The following is a 16,116-nucleotide window of genomic DNA, read 5'->3' as shown; positions in this document are numbered from 1 at the left end:
CGGCCGGACGTTCACCACGCGCGGGATGACGCGCCACCAGAACAAGTGCGCCGAGAAGCAGGCGCACGACATTGCGGAGGCCAAGAAGCCGCGCTGCTACCGCTTCAGCATCGTGGACGAGGGCGTGTTCGAGAACGTGCTCAAGTTCCTGGGCAACCAGACGCTCACCAAGCTGCAGATGCTCACGGGCGACCGCTACGACCAGTGCGAGCCGGAGCTAGCCAAGTACTGCTGCAAGTGTGAGAACGACAACCCCGTGATCCTGCACGGCCTCTGTCGCGAGTGCGAGTCCGAGCGGTCCGATTACATGCCGCGCACCACGAAGGAGGTGGCCAAGCTCCACTACGGCGTGCGGGACAAGGACTTCCGCTTCATCCCGTGCGAGGTGCGCAAGCACTACACGCTCTTCGACCGCGTCACGCTGGAGAGCCACATGATCCGCACCTGCGGCTCCAAGATGGACTGGGTCAGGGACATTGCCAAGCGGGACACGAGGAAGAAGAGGCTCCACGCCACGCTGCACAAGAAGGAGGAGGAGACGAAGGTCTACCTTGAAAGTCTGGCTCCGGGCTTTGCGTCGTATGTTGGAGGTGTTGGCTGTAAGAAGACGGACAAAGAGGAGCTGCAGCAGTGCAGCCAGCGCTATGTTGCGCTGACAGAAGCGCTGAAGGCGCGTGGACTGAAGCTGCGGGCTGACTCACCACTCTGCAGAGATTTTATCACGTCGGGCTATGGACAGATCGAGCGGGTGGTGGACACCATGGAGGAGATGAACTTCCTGTTCACGCACACGAGCTACGCGCGGCGGTGTAACAGCAAGATCGACAGTTTTCGAAGTGATAATCGTGATTTCGGCATGTGGTATCCGCGCGACGAGTTCCGCGATTTGGATTGTCGAGACGGAGCCAAGATGGAGCTGTGCATTGAGTATCTGGAGGACAACAAGGGACTCACGCTTCCGCGCGAATGGGAGAGCTACCGCCAACGCTTCGATGCCGTGAAGATGTCTGGAGCGATCCCGAAGACGAAGATGCACAAGATTTACGGAGCGTAAGTGAAGAGAGAGAGGACATGGACTTCACGAGGGCGAACCATTAGGCATCATCACAAGGGTGTTCTCCTGCTCAAAGCTAGTCTAGTCTTTAATATTTGCTTAATAGTACCAATGCTTAGTATGAATTTGCTTATGGCGTTGTTGTCGTGGGTGACATATGTCGCAGCGCTGACTCGGTAACAGTTCAAGTCTAACCGAAGGCACCCTAGTTTGATCACATAGTAACAATGGGATGGGTGTCATATACGATTTATTATATTTACTGCTGTTATGGGGAGGGTTGTCACTTTAGGAACGTGGTCGCTCTGCCGTCGTACCGTTTCGTCTGCACGACACAGATACAATTGAGCGCCCAGCATTGTGTCATTTGTCTCCTCATGAGCAACAGCGAACACGTACCGCCGCGAAAGCCGGCGCTCTCGCGCGCCATCTCGGACCGCTTCCGCGACTTCGGTACCGACGAGTTATGCAGTTTGACCACCTGGGATGCATTTAATCCACTAACAACTCCACTTGCTGTCCACAAATTCAGGAGCTATTCAAGAATCGCTAAGGTTGGAAACGAATTCCGCCGTAGCTACAGCGAAGAATTGCTAACCTTGATACTACCGACGCGTGCGTACGCAGGAGTATGAACCTGGAGTCGTCGAACATGATGTTCGCAGTACGTATCGTATATTCACACTGGTTTGAAGGAATGTCTTCACCTTCTGACGGACTGTGTAGATTGACTACACGGCAGCAAACCTGGTATAAGCTTGGCGCAATTTCTGCGTATCGACAGGAAGACATTAATGTAATGCGGGTAATACTCTATAGACGAACGGAGAGCAAAGCTTCGACGGAAAAAGCCTGCACGCTTTGGATCCTAGCGGCGAAGTCTTGAATCCGTACCAGGTCCGTCCACAACATTAATCCCACATTGCTACTCATTTATTACTAAGATCCTTCTGTATCCCGGTGAACAGGAAGCTCTCACACGCCTTGGCCGCGTACTCGTTGAGTTTGACGACGACAGGAGCATTCAGGTGTCCGGCTTTGGCGACTCGAAGACACCGGAGAATGCGCTGTTTAGTTTCACCCCTGAGAACCCGATGGGCGGATGCAAAAGCTTCAACGAGATCTGGCAGCGCTACCATGATCTGACGCCGACCATTGCGCTCGGAGACAAGCCTGTGAACCTCGGTCCGGTGATTCGACACGCGACTGCTGTCGCTCGCGAGGTCACGGGGTTCCACATGCTGATCGTGCTCGTGAGCAGTCAGTTGGCGAACGAGAGCCTTGCGGATACCGCGCAGGCAATCGTAGACGCGTCTGCACTTCCGCTCTGTAGGTGATGCGTACCGTGTTGTGAAGGCCAAGGTGACCAACTAACCAGGGCAATGTTTCTTGTCATGTTTTGCCCAGCAATTATTGTCATCGGAATGGGAGATGGTCCTTGGGTGAGTGACCACGTTGCGGAGGCGTTCAAGCCCGTATCTACCTGACTCACAGGGTTTGAACCTTTTGTTGTGGCAGGACAACATGAAGGTGCTGGACGACCAGCTCCCTCAGCGACAGTTCGACAACTTTAACTTCGTGAGCTTCCAGAAGGTGCGGCACACTGCTACGGAGGAGCAGAAGGTGTTCGTGCACCGGATCCAGGACGACAACGCGGAGCCCACGGCGGCGCCGTGCGAGCTCGACCCATTGGATCTCCTCTTCACGCTGCAGATCATGATGGAGGTGCCGGCGCAGTACAACTGCATGTGCAAGTTGAACCTCCTCTAGCAAGCCTAGCTGTACCGCGCGGACTCGAGGACGCCGCAGCCATCACCCTGCAGTCAATCGCGACCATGATCGCGGGCAGTAGCCCTCCCTGAAATATAAAGCGACTGAATCGCCCCGTTCTGCATCGTGTTGCATCGTTGAGACGGCGCTGCGACCGCTAGTGTTTGTGAGACGTCATTGGGACCCGCTGCTCCAGGCCGGCTGGACGAAGAGCCCCTTCCGCAGCGACAGAGCCCCATCAGATGGGGATTTGACCCCAGGTGCGTCGAAAAATTAACTGTAGGCAGGGTTTAAGCCAGGAGCAACGGCGCGATGGGGTGGATGAGTGGCGGCCTTGGTGATCGACTCGATACATGTACCGTACAGGTCAAGCCAAGTTGAAGCCGTTCGTCGACACGGAATGTTGCGCTCTGAACCTGATATTTGCCTCTTCGACAGCCAATCCGCGGGCTGTATCGTCAACTTACCGTCAAATTTGAAGGTTTCGCTGCGCGTAGGGCTGGGTGAGTCGGGTGCTCTTCTGCATCGAGGTCAACTTCCCCGGCATCTGGTCCAAGGCGGCGAAGTGTCCCAGTGGCTTGGGGCGTGGAAGGCTCTGCACCTTGCAGCCCACCACCTCTCCGTGACAATGCATTTGCTCAGCTGGCGGTGGCTTGGCGGCATCTTGTCGGCTCAATTAGTCAACCAACCCAAACTTCCAGCCGATTGTTGATTGACGCCGCCGGGTCCCGAAACGATGACAACAGTTCCAAGTGCCACCCTGTCGAGCTTGGGACTCCGCTCAGAACGTGAGAGAGGGGCCGTGAGAAAAACGCCATCGCCAGTGCCCCCCAATGCATACAATGAGGAGCTACATGCAGCGCTATCCCCGATGAAGGGGTTGGCACCCGGCGTAAGCTTTTTTGGTGCCGACTTTCAGCGCTTCAAAGCACGCAATGGTGGACTTGATCTCGGCTGGGAGGGAGCTCTCTCGTGTTTTAGCGATTGTTGCTGCGGCCCGACGGCTGCATCGCCTGCCGATGGATGATCGCGGCGCTGCATAGTCCGTGCGCGGGAATCCGAGACAAACCGGAGGCGGCCGAGGGGGGCCTCGCTTCAACCCCGCCTCGCAAGCTGAACCAAGTGTTTAACGCCAGCAGTCGGCCTGCAGCCCCAGGCACTCGCACACTGCGCCCCATCTCGCGCCGCCCATACCCCATCCCAAATCATCGCTGCACACGGCGGAGGAGACCGAGCGAGCGAGCGACCGAGCCACTTGACCGAAAAGAACCGAGCGGCACTTGGCCCGACCGAGCGACTTTCAGTACCGGCCTCGAGGACGAGGACGAGAACGAGGAGCAGCAGGACGAGCACGACCAATGACCTCGACGCCCGCCTGCAACGGCGCAGCAATGGGCAAGCGGGTGGCCGGCTCCGGCCGCGCCGCGTCCGTCGCCACCTCGTCGCGGAATCGTACGCCGCCCAACAACAGCAGCGCGCGCGGTGCCATGAACGGAACGGCTCCTCCTCCTCCTAGTTCTTCCAGCGGCGATGCAGCTCGACGTCGAGAGCGCGCACTGCGCCGCTGGAACCTGCTGCGCACCCACGTGCGCGTCACCCGCCGGTCGGTGTTTCTGAACTTTCGCGCTGAATGGAACCGAGTCGAGTCGCAATTGCAATCGTCCAGCGCTCACTCACTCACTCACTCAACTGTGTGTTGCGTTCATGTCTTGTCTCGCCAGGTTATCGCAGGAGCTTCTGCTCAAGCACGCGCGACGGTTCTCGTCGGCGCAGCAGACGCTCGTGGACGCGTGCGTCGGCTGCATCTCGGCGCCGGCGTCCAAGGACTGCCCGCTGGACACGCTGCTGGCGGTGCGGGAGCAGTTTCTGTCGCTGCTGGACGCCGAGCACTGCGTGCTGAGCTTTGAGATTCTACCGGCGGCCACCACCGCGGGGTCCTGTTCGGTCATTGAGTTCGACGGTCGACGCGTCCGACAGGTCGTGGAGAAAACGGCGAGGACGTCGGGCTCGACAGCTGCAAGACGACAGGCAAGGGGAACAGCCCACCATCCGACGTTCTACTCCAGCGCTAGTGCGTGTGTCAACGCACAGGTTGAAGCCCCTACCGGATGCAAACTCTTACAGGTACATACATGACTGTAGTATATCAGACCGTTCTGTTGATTGGGGCTGACGGTGGGCTGGATTTGATATGTTGATGACTCAGTCGTATCTGTGCTTGCCGCTGGTGGACTGCGGCGACCGCGTGCGAGCAGTTGTCGAAGTATTTAACTCACGCCACGACGTAAGAGACGTCGCCGCTTGGCTCGGAGACTGCGAGTCGGACAGTTCGTTGGCGTTCAGGTCGTTCAAGTCGACGAGTGAACCGCTGCGAGCGTTTAGCGGCTTCGTTGGAGCGTTGTTGCGAGCTGCAGCGCCCATTGAAGCGTTCGTGGACAACCTGAATGGCAGTAGTGACCGCACTGTGGAACCCATTTCGAGTATATTTCGTCGCACGTTCGACGGAGCTAGTGGGCAGGAGGAGGTTCCGTTGCTGCTGCTTGACTTCCTGCAACGAGCGCTGGGCGTCGAAGGGTGGACCGTGTACGCGTACGACCGCAAGGCAGACACGCTGTGGGCTCGGCTAGCTAGTGATCGGTCCAGGACGAAAGTGTCGACGGTACTGATGGGTCATGGCGTCATCGGCCGCGCTGCGTCAACAGCTGAGCCTCTGTTCGATGGCGACGTGCTGTGTGTACCGATGTTTGATCAGTGCAAGGACCACCGAGTCAACAGCGTTGTGGTGTTTTATGGAACGCAAAAGGTCAAGCGTAAAGCCCGCGGGGCCTTCCGCCAGAGCGACGTGGAGCTGTGCACTGTAGTGTGTCGTCACGTGGGGAGTTCCCTGCAGCGTTTGGCTCTCGAAGATGCTGCGAACAAGGCGCAAAACAAGGCCCAAGCGCTGCTGGAGCTATCAGACCTGCTGTTCCGTGAGCTTGAGCACTCCCCCAAGCCGACGGCATTGCTGCTCAAGACCGCGCGGACAATTGTTCAGAAGTTGTGGTTTCGTATCGCAGAGTGCAACGTGTATCTGAGGGATCCACTGACGCGTGAGCTGTACTCCCCGGGTAACGCAACACAGGGCGAATACCGAGTCCCGCTGCCGTCGGGCAGTTCAAGTGTGGCTGCAGCAGCGCGTAGCGGCAATGTGGTTAATTTACGGGGTGTCAGTGCAGCGTCGCTGTCTCGTGAGAAGCACTCGAAGCCGATTCTCGCTGTCCCTGTGAAGGATCCTTCATCAGGTGTGGTGCTGGCTGTATTGGAGCTCATGGACAAGTACTCGGGCTCCCCGAAAGACACCCAACCTACTGCTGCTATGGACAAAATGTACTTCGATCGACATGATGAGGATCTCGCCAAAGGAATCGCTCGCCAGGTCGCGTCTGCGTTGCGAAACACCCAGCGACTTGATGCAGCTCGCACGGCCCAGCGGAAGAGCGCCGCTCTGCTCTCATTGCGTCTTCCTGCTGCTACAGGGACGATGCCCGGTGAGCAAGCTGGAGCTGTGTTCTCTTTCGTTGAGGCTGCAGCATGTAAGGCTCTGCGAGCGTCCCACGGCGCTCTGTTCCTCGTGGATGCACCGAGTCGTTCGTTGTACGCGCGCGTGGGCGCTAACTGGCGAGGGTATGGCCTTCCCATCGGCCAGAAGCTGCAAGGTCGCGTTGCTGCCACTGGAGCTGCCGTGCGTCTGGTTCGTGAGGCGCGTATTCATCCTGAGTTCGATAGTGAATATGACCGTCTGATGAACATGCAGACGTCGAGTCTGCTGTGCGTCCCGATCAAAGCTCAGCCCTCGCTGTCAGCATCGTCCTCTACCGCTCCGTTTGCGTCTTCAGGAGCTTCTGGGAGATCGGGACGTCGGTGTAGTAGCAGCTTCAGTACGAGCAGCAGTACGGACGATGATATCGACGATCGACCTGTTATCGGAGTGTTTTACGCCGTCAACAAGGTCAACGCGCACGGCGAGACGGAGGGCTTCGACGCTGAAGACGAACAAGTATTACGCGCCATTTGTGTTGAGCTCGCTGCTCTGGTTGAACGCCGCGCGTGGGAGCTCGTGTTTGAGACTCCGTCCTACGAAGACAGCGACAGCAGCGACAGCGAAACCGAGGGCCACGTGACGAGGACGTTCCTATCGCAGTACACCAACTCGTCTCCAATCCGTCGTCGTCGCCGCCCTCGATCACGTCTTCCCTCAGTCGTAAGCGACCTGGACCATGTTGCAGCAGTTGTCTCTGCTACTTCATACCACGAAGGGTGTTTCTTGGGCAGCAGTGGCGGGTCTGGGATCATGACCTCTCTTCCTGGCAGCATTGGACTCGCTACTGGCCAGGGGACGCAGAGTCCCGTGCTGCAATGGGATCTCGATCCGTGGCAGTTCTCTCCGGCGCAGCTCGTTGATCTCGCAGTGGATATGTTCGAGCTGCACGACCTCATGGACGGGTTCGCTCTCCCCGAGGCCACGCTGCGGCGCTTCCTGCACAGTGTGCAGGCCCAATACCTCGATGTGCCGTATCACAACACGTACCATGCGTTCGCCACGCTGCACATGACGTTCCTCATGCTCACGGCGCAGAGTAAGAAGCTGGCGCCGTCGCTGATCCCCGCGTCGACGGCGCTCGGAGTGGGGCCGACTACGAAAGCTCAAGCGATTGAACGGACCAGGCAGAAACGATGTGGCGAGCTGATCCTCGCTCCACGCGAGCGACTCGCAGTGTTCGTAGCAGCTTTCTGCCACGACATGGGCCACGACGCTCGCACCAACGACTTCCACGTCCGGTCCAGCTCGCGTCTTGCTCGGCGGTATAACGATCACTCGGTACTGGAGAACATGCACGCTGCGGCTTGTTTCGAGACGATGCGAAAGCCCGGCAACGATGTACTGGCAGGGCTAGAGGACGGCTCGAGCGATACTGCGGGCAGTCGGCGAGCCGTCCGCAAGCGCATTATCCGAGCGATCTTGGCCACTGACATGCACCGGCACGCGAGTATCGTCGCCAAGCTCCATGAAGCGCAGGTCCGAGGCAGTCGTACTGATGATGAATGTCTGCGTGAGTTGCTGGCGGACGCGGTGGTGCACTCCGCGGACATCTCGGGACCGACTCAAACCTGCGAGCAACACTTTCGCTGGACTACGAGGCTTCTTGAGGAGTTCAACGAGCAGCACGCGGAGGAGGTGGAGCTAGGCATGACAGCCACAACTTTCATGGCTGATCAACCTGACTCGGCCGAGTTCGCGCGCGTGAACTTGGCGTTTGTAGACTCGTGCGCTTTCCCCCTGTGGCGTGCAATGAGTGGCATGTTGGCGGGGCTGGAAGGCTGTCTAGCCAATGTGGAGCGGAACCGGGACATGTGGGCGACGCGGCTCGAAGACGCGACGAAGCTAGAAGCCGAAATGCGAGCCGTGAAGCAGAAGAAGACGATGCCAACTGCCACCCGCGCAGATTCCCCCAGCCCCGAGAAGTTGACGATCAAGAAGAAGATGATCAACTCTCAGCAGTCTACGGATGTTGCCCAACGGAAGGCGCAGGTCCAAGCTGACGAGAAGGTCGAGAAGTCCAAGGAGAAGTTAGTCACCCCCACGAAATCAGCCAAGAAGACTGCCACCTCCATGCAGCCCACGGATTTCCCCCGACACCAGACAATACCCGAAGTGGAGGAATCGGCCAAGAAGGTGTACTCGGCGTTTACCACGCCCACGAAAGCGGTGAACCCGAAGAGAACGAATAGTCCCCAGAAGAAGACACAAGACGCCACACAGCCCATGGACATCCCTCGCCAACCGGCAAAGAGAAAGCTTCAACTGCATTAGGGCGAGGGAGTCTTACCTGGCGTGTGCGCGTTGCGAACCATAGTATCTATTTGGTGTATCATAAAAACAAACATTAGTTTTGATGGAAATGCTTAGGAGTTTTTCGTCTTCCAAAAGTCGCAGTTGCAGGCTTGGTGTAGTTCTTGACTAGTGGTTTAGCATCCCTAGTTTTCGGATTGTCTGGTATTGCTCTGTGAAGTAAGCTATGTTAGACTCGATACACTGGTGCAATATCGTAGGAATTGAGGACTCACCTGGAATCTCCATGAGAGCCTGCATGGCAAAACCAGCTTCAGGGTTTCTCATGTTGCGCTTGAGCACTTTGTTGTACTCGACGAACTGGAAGTTGTCAAAGCGGCGGGCCGGGAGCTGGTCGTCGAACTCCTCCATCATCTCCCAGGGACCGTCGCCCACGCCCACCATGATGATAGCTACAAAGATGAGTCAAACCGACGTAAGTCTCTCAGTGGCATGAATCATGGACAAGTTGACTCACATATCGGGTACTTGGAGGCCTCGACGATCGCGTTGCGAGTTGCTGTGGGCTCGTTCACTTGTCCGTCAGCGATAATCACCAGAATGTGGTAGCCAGGGTCCTCCTTCACAGCTTTGATCGCCTCTTGAATCACCGGCGCGAAGCTCGTGGGGCCGTAGAGTATAAGCTGCGGCGTGATCTCATTGTAGCGCTTGAGCACTTCGTCAAAGCCTTGACACCCGCGGCCTTTAGAGAACGGGAAGCAGCACTGGGCCAGCGTCGTGGAGTCACCAAACCCGAACGCTGGGATGATGTTGTCATCATCGAAGGCTTCGAGAGTGCGGCCGATAGCGCTGATCACGCTCTGACAGATTGATCAAATACACAGGGAAGAAAAATGAATACAGGACGCCGTCACTGATAAAATGACATTCCCTACCTGGTACGGGTTTTGAGTCGCTCCAGTCGGGTCGATATGGTGCAGACAACGGCCTCCAAAGCTGCTCTTTCCGGTCCACTACAACTCAGTCGATCAGCCACATCGATACCTTCCAGTTCCCTCCACGTTTTTCTTACCGTGTTGGACTCGGTGAAGTCGATCTGTGAAGCAGAACAACGCAAGAATAAGTCAACTCCATGCAATAAAGCAGTAGCATGTTCAGCAGCTCACCCCCAAGATCAAGTTGGACGACTCCAAGCCTGCCTTCCTGTTATGATTGCAAGGCTAGATTACATACAGCCCATTCATGATGAATTCTCAGCCCATGCATGCTCCCAGCACTTACCTGAGGTCGCTCTGCACTTCTTCTGCTCGTTCAGCCACCACCAGAGAGTCAATTAAAGGTTTCTCCTCAATTCACTAAAGAGATAGGAACGCACCGATGGTCTCGTATCGGTCTGGAATGGGCTGGAACCCAACCTTCTTCTGGTACTGCTGCCCTGCCGCGGGCACCTCGGTACTCGACGCGCACCCCATGACGAGAATTTCGCAAATGACCCGTCGCTCTGAACGGATTTTAATTAACTCGGGGTGACAAAGGATTGTAGTGGACGCTTCAACGTTTAGTAGGTTGATGGATTTAACGCGTTTGGGGTCATTCGACGACGAATTTACTAAGGCTCGGCTGCAAAGTTGTAGGGTGGTTGGTATGAGGCCGACTTAGCAGTGGCCGCCCGGCACCTCCGCCTCCAACGTCACTTCAGGCTCCGTGGTCTGCGACGCCGTCGAGCTCGTGGAGTTGGTGGTCGAGTTGCTGGTCTGGGGCCACGTGGTGATGGCCGACCCGTTGGCGAAGATGGTGAAGCCGTCGGTGGGCACGGCCTCGGCCGTGCTGATATCGTTGGCGAACCAGAGGAAGCGGAAGGACTCGCGCGTGGCGATCACGCGGGAGCCGCCGAACGTGACGTTGTTGGCCGCGAGCGACCAGCTCGGGATCTCGGACTCGTCGAGGCGCGGGCCGGCGTGGCCCTCGTAGTTGCCGCCCGAACCGGTGGTGATGTAGTAGACGCCGTTGGTGGCGTCCTCCTTGTTCTTGTAGATCTTGGCCGTGCGCTCGTACGCGTGCACGTGGCCCGTGAGCACGACGTCCACCTTGTTCGATGAGAAGACGTCCTCCAGCTTGGCCATCATGCCGCAGCCGGGCTCCGAGTACACGGTGCCCGAGTAGTAGGTGCCGTTCCAGCAGTTCTCGACGTCGGCCGCGTCGATCTCGAAGATCGTGGACGAGCACTGGCACTGGTGGTTGCTCCACGTGTTGTAGAACGGGTTGTGCTTGACCACGACGACCCAGGGGGTGACACTGCGGTCCACTTCGGCCAGGTCCTTCTTGACCCACTCGAGCTGCGCGTTGCGGTCGGCCAGCCACTTGTCCGTGCCCACGACGGTCGTGTCGGTGCCGTTGGAGCCCGTGTAGTCGTCCAGGAAGACGCAGTGGATCAGGCCGATGTCCATCGAGTACCAGGTGCGCAGGGCCGTCTTGGCCTCCTCCGAGATGGGCGAGTAGATGCGGTTGATGTAGGCCAGGTAGTTCTCGGCCTCCAGCTCCATGTCCTCCGGGTACGGAGGCAGGTTCAGGTGGCCCGACGACGTGATGGTCTCGTGGTTGCCGTTGATGCCCGTGAGCGGGTAGACGGACGTCAAGTTCTGCTGCTCCCTGAACCAGTTGTCCCATTGCAGGTGCTGGCCGTTGGCGTACGCGTAGTCGCCGGCCACCACAAGGGCCTGGATGTGCTTGCCCTCGAACGTCTTGGCCTGCTCGGCCAGCGTCGTCTCGGACGAGGTCGTGTCGCCAGGGTCTCCGATGACGCCAATGATGGTCTCCTCCTTGTCTGAGCCAGGGCGCAGCAGCGACACGAACGAGCCCGTGAACTCCGAGTCGCCGATAGTGTACGTGTACTTGGTGATCTCGGCCAGGTCGCACAGCAGCGCCGTGTGCAGGTAAGGGGACGCGTACGTGTAGTTGTACTCGGGCTCGGACACCGAGTAGTTGATGAAGGCGCTGTCCGCCTTGACGGTGGAGGCGCCGTCGGCCGAAGCGGAGACCGGGTACGACTTGGCGTCGTCAGTGGCGAAGGACACGGCGATGCCGTTGGCGCAGTTGGCCGCGGGGCTCGAGATGCCCAGGTGGACCTGGCTCACCTCGGCGGAGACCGAGTGGACGGCGACGGCCGCGACGGCAGCAGCGAGGGAGACGGTGACCTTGACCATTGCGGGGAAGATTGAGGAATGAGCTCGGTAGGCGGGGCGTTCCATTGTCCTGCGGCCGGCGTTGGCGCTGAGAGAGGCAGCATCAAGCTCCCCGTCTGGTTCGCTTGCCGAGCGTAGCAACCTTGAGCAAGAGAGCTGGACCGCCGGGATCCCCCGCTTTGAGGTTGAGACGGTCCCATCGCTGCTGAGAGCGCAAAATCGAATCTCGGGACGATGAACGGAGGTCATGAAGCATGCAGCTCCGAGTCGAGCAGCGCCACTATTTGGTCGTGAGAGAGACGAAGCAGTGCCGGTGCCGTAGTCTCAGATGCAGGAAATATGCCGCCCGAATCTATGCGGGATCGTGAAGGCGATGTGTAACTCGGCAAGAGCATGAGGCGGCGCATTGCGCAGATTCCATTCCTTTAGCTCAAAAACTCTTGCAGCCTTCGAGCGTATGCTTTGCCAGTCCATTACTGTACATTATTTTTTACGCTCTTTTGGTTTCGTCACGTGGAGGTCAGTTTCGCCACGATGAGCTCAGATCTTTGATCGAATTTTAATCTTTGCCCGCTGCATGCCAAACATGCAGTTCAAACGCGAGGGGGGCAGTGCTTGATTCAAGCCTTGAAGTCTGCAAGTACGAACGCGTCGAGAGTCGGAGATGACACGGCCGAATCGCGATGTCAGCGACGTGAAGAGCTGTTTGTTGACAGGATAGCTCCAGCATATCCGCTTCAGCGGCGACGACAGGCCTCGCCGAGGTCTGTTTGGTGCATTGAACTTCAACGGATTCGTTTGCGCGATTTGACACGGAGGCGGGTGCAATCGGCACTGTGGGCTGTTGACGCGGCCGAGGTCAAGCCTTGACTCACTGCCAAGGCGGTGTAAACTCCACCGCCCCTCCAGTCTGCTGGAATTGTACTCGTAGGCTAAGCTTACAAGTCGGAGCAACTTCGAATGCAAAATGGTACCGTATGTGCCATGTAACGAACAACGAGAGCCTTTTTGGCTTGTCGTGACGCGGTCAGCTCAAAATTGAGTTGTTGGAGTCGATACTGTATTCTGTAGGCTTGTGGCATCGTGAACGTGACCTTATGACACGGCGAATCTACCCGGTAACTACATGTAGATTCTACCCGCGTTCGAACTTCCATCGGTCGGCAGAAGGCGGTATACTCATAACTTTACGGTCACTATTTCGAGTCTTCTGTACCCATATACTGTACCCACATATTAGCTGGGTACAGAATAGCTTCCGCCGTCTTTGCCAACTGCAACCAGAGGCAGTCAGCGAAATTCTCGCTCAAGTCTAGAGTCGCCCATGGGCTGTGCTGTTGGAATGCATATCTGAGACCTGGTCATGGCAGTTGAAACGAAAGCTGAGAAGCAGAGAAAAGCAGGTCGTTGTATGGGAACGGGTAGGAACCCGTGAGTGTTGGTAGGAGCTCAGGCAGTGAGCAGCTAACGCTCCATCAATTCAGTCTTCATTTTATCCTTCGTAGGCACAAGGTGCTCGGATCCGGTGCAGGTTCCATTAGGGTTATGAGCCCAAAGCACGCTGCCGGCGGCAGCTACTCGGGGATGTCGAAGCCCCTGAAGTACACGAACGAAGGGGTGCCGAAGAACTGGAGCGGCAAGGATTGGCAGACGTACAAGTGGGCCATGATGAACGTGTTCAAGGAGAACAAGCTCAAGGAGATCGCGGTCGGAGACCTGACCAGGGCGATTCTCGCGACTGCGAGTGCGGAGAGGCTGGAGGCTTTCGACGCAGCGCAGCTCAAGATCATGCGCATGGTGGGTACGTCCGTGCCGCCGGACGTTCTTCAGCAGATACGCGACAAGGAGACCGGATCGGAGATGTGGGCGGAGCTCTGCAACCTGTACGAGGGCAAGCAGAATGAAGCCATCAAGGCCTACACGATTCGTCGCGTGGAGAACGAGATGTGGAGCATGAAGCTGACGCCTGGAGGAGACACGAACCTCCATCTTTGCAGGATGTTCAACCTCAAGACCGAGTTGGCGGACTTGCCGCATGTTATTGCCGATAATACAATGGTGGATATGCTGCTTGAGAGTTTGCCGTACCAGATTGAGTTTGAGCGGTTGAAGTCTTCCATTTACTACGGCGTGGACCCGAGCGTGTACACACCGAAGCGGGTTCGAGAATTGATTCTTGCTGCGGCCGATCGACAGAAAGAGTTCAGAGGCAAGCGTAGTGAAAAGCAAGGGGGCCATGGTGGGCAACGAGATGGAAGTGGCAAAGGAGGTGAGCAGAGCAGGACTAGTGAGTCAAAGAAGACGCGGCTATGTTATGTCTGCGGGAGTGATAAACATCGCAAGGCAAATTGCCCGGAGAGGACAAAGAAGCAAAGCGGTGCTGATGACTTTGAGCAGAAGCGAAAACCGCGGGGAAATTGTACCCTGCGCCAGGAGAGTGGTGTTTCATCGAGTTCGACGCAGGATGATGCGGATCCTGGTGTTGTGACGGGGTTAGTGGCGGAGGAGCAGCCAGGGATGCACGAGGAGCTACGAAATGCACATGACGAGCACGTAGAACCACATGGTGAGGAGGAACTACTTAGTGATCACGGTGCAGAAGGTACTGAGGTACTACTGGTGGACAGTGATCAAGGTGCTGCGGACTACGGCAGTGGGTGGTGGTTCTTCGACACTGCGTCAAACTCACATGTGACGGGGAATCGCTCGGACTTTGTGTCGTTCACGGCTGACACGGCGGGCATACGGACTGTCCGTGGAGTGACTCCAACTATTGCTTCACGCATTGCGGGCGTAGGAATGGTGGCATTGGCCACAGAAGTCGGTGGTGAACAAGTTGTAATGGTTCTGGACGATGTGTTTTTCATCCCTGGAGCTGAGTATGGACTGTTTTCACCGGGAGGCGTACGCTCAATGATTTTAGTTTGACTATGACATTGCAACTCGAAGCTTCGTCGTGGAGAGCAGTGGCTGTCGCTACTCCGCAGGAATCTACTTGGGGGTTCCAGGTGATTGGCCCTGGTGAGCGAGAGCAATTCACCCCTCAGGATCGTGCTCTGTGCAACTACACTGCTGCAGAGGGAGTCGGCTTACTGGCACTTTGGCACGAGCGTCTGTGCCACACTTGTCCACAATATATGAAGACCATGGTGGACAAAGGTCTAGGGCGTGGGATGCTGCTGACTCAGTGGAAAGAGGACACATGCGATGCATGTCATCTGGGCAAACAGAAGAGGAAGACGTACAGGAAGAATTTGGATCGGGCAACCAAGGAGCCGAACCAGGTTGTGTACGCTGACCTCCTAATCCCCAGTAAAGACTGCGGTACACGGTATGAGGCCGTGCTGATCATTATGGACGGATACTCTCGCTTCGTCACGGTACACCTGCTTAGTGACAAGCAAAGTCCTGTGATCAACAGACTCATGAAGGAGTATGTTCTCTGGGCCGAGCGGCAGGTGGGTCGTAATGTTAGGGGTGCGTTGTACAAAGTGCAGCAAGTGCTGACGGATAAGGGCGGGGAGTTTTTCAACGATGAAATGACAACCTGGTACGATTCGCAAGGGATTGAACATGTGAAAGTCGGCCCTAAATCCTCACAGCTCAACTTGTGCGAGCGGACTCATCAGTCGCTGGAGGGCATGGCGAAGGCGACGATGGCGCAAGCAGGCTTCCCCCGGAGCCTATGGCCGGAAGCACTGCGAAACGCGGTGTACGTGAAGAATCGTGTATACAATAAGGGCACAGGCGGTGTTCCTTACGAGATGATGTTTGGGATTCAGCCGGACGTGCACCATATCCGGAAGTTTGGTGCACTGGCTTATGTACACGTGCCGGTGTCTCCTCAGCGGAAGAAGCACCACAATAACGCTAGAATTGGCTTTGTGCTCGGGTATGCAGAAGACGTGATCGGATGTAAGGTCTATTTTCCTGACGACCACACTGCTAAGTTTGTTCCTGATCTGAGAGTGGCTGAGGACGTCATGTACCGTGATCGCTACGAAGTGGACGTGGATGACGAGGACTTGGAGTCGCTGCACTTCGTCAGACGCACGGTGACCGACGCCAGTGACACCGACGGAAGTGATATTGGTGATGCCGATCAGACTTCAAATACGAACATGGCTACACGGGCGAGTACAGTAGTGGCGGGACTAGAGCAAAGCGGTGAAATGCAGTCTACTTTTGAGGACGCTGTTGACGAGAATGTTATTCTCGAGGCGGGAGATGAAAGCCAAGCTGTTGTTGATGGAGAGTCAGTGAATGAAGAGCAGCAGGAT

At 56.9% G+C, this 16,116-nt stretch overlaps 5 protein-coding genes across 5 annotated transcripts; 3 read left to right on the top strand and 2 right to left on the bottom strand.

The window, feature by feature from the left end:
* Positions 1-25: 25 nt before the first annotated feature.
* Positions 26-1,054, top strand: PHYSODRAFT_469108 (hypothetical protein; the record flags this gene model as incomplete). The annotated part of the gene is made up of 2 exons (XM_009515706.1): positions 26-827; positions 900-1,054. The coding sequence occupies 2 exons, from the start codon at positions 26-28 to the stop codon at positions 1,052-1,054; spliced, it is 957 nt and encodes a 318-aa protein (XP_009514001.1).
* Positions 1,055-2,148: 1,094 nt separating this feature from the next.
* On the top strand, positions 2,149-2,939 carry PHYSODRAFT_537937 (hypothetical protein; the record flags this gene model as incomplete). Its single annotated transcript, XM_009515705.1, has 3 exons — positions 2,149-2,383; positions 2,462-2,496; positions 2,573-2,939. 3 exons carry the CDS (start codon positions 2,149-2,151, stop codon positions 2,822-2,824), a joined length of 522 nt encoding a protein of 173 aa, XP_009514000.1. The 3' UTR covers positions 2,825-2,939.
* A 1,243-nt stretch (positions 2,940-4,182) lies between these two features.
* PHYSODRAFT_468868 (hypothetical protein) lies at positions 4,183-8,675 on the top strand (the record flags this gene model as incomplete). The annotated part of the gene is made up of 5 exons (XM_009515704.1): positions 4,183-4,250; positions 4,341-4,427; positions 4,546-4,948; positions 5,031-8,372; positions 8,427-8,675. 5 exons carry the CDS (start codon positions 4,183-4,185, stop codon positions 8,673-8,675), a joined length of 4,149 nt encoding a protein of 1,382 aa, XP_009513999.1.
* A 57-nt stretch (positions 8,676-8,732) lies between these two features.
* PHYSODRAFT_343450 (hypothetical protein) lies at positions 8,733-10,126 on the bottom strand (the record flags this gene model as incomplete). The annotated part of the gene is made up of 8 exons (XM_009515703.1): positions 8,733-8,866; positions 8,930-9,106; positions 9,172-9,514; positions 9,590-9,667; positions 9,727-9,750; positions 9,821-9,857; positions 9,936-9,957; positions 10,030-10,126. The coding sequence occupies 8 exons, from the start codon at positions 10,124-10,126 to the stop codon at positions 8,823-8,825; spliced, it is 822 nt and encodes a 273-aa protein (XP_009513998.1). The 3' UTR covers positions 8,733-8,822.
* Positions 10,127-10,309: 183 nt separating this feature from the next.
* Positions 10,310-11,857, bottom strand: PHYSODRAFT_470786 (hypothetical protein; the record flags this gene model as incomplete). The annotated part of the gene is made up of 1 exon (XM_009515702.1): positions 10,310-11,857. The coding sequence occupies one exon, from the start codon at positions 11,855-11,857 to the stop codon at positions 10,310-10,312; it is 1,548 nt and encodes a 515-aa protein (XP_009513997.1).
* Positions 11,858-16,116: the final 4,259 nt, after the last annotated feature.

Source organism: Phytophthora sojae (assembly GCF_000149755.1).
Source record: "Phytophthora sojae unplaced genomic scaffold PHYSOscaffold_1, whole genome shotgun sequence".
Classification (NCBI taxonomy): Eukaryota; Oomycota; class Peronosporomycetes; order Peronosporales; family Peronosporaceae; genus Phytophthora; species Phytophthora sojae.
The sequence above is the reverse complement of the archived record's forward strand: the minus strand, read 5'-3'. Positions and strand labels throughout refer to the sequence as shown.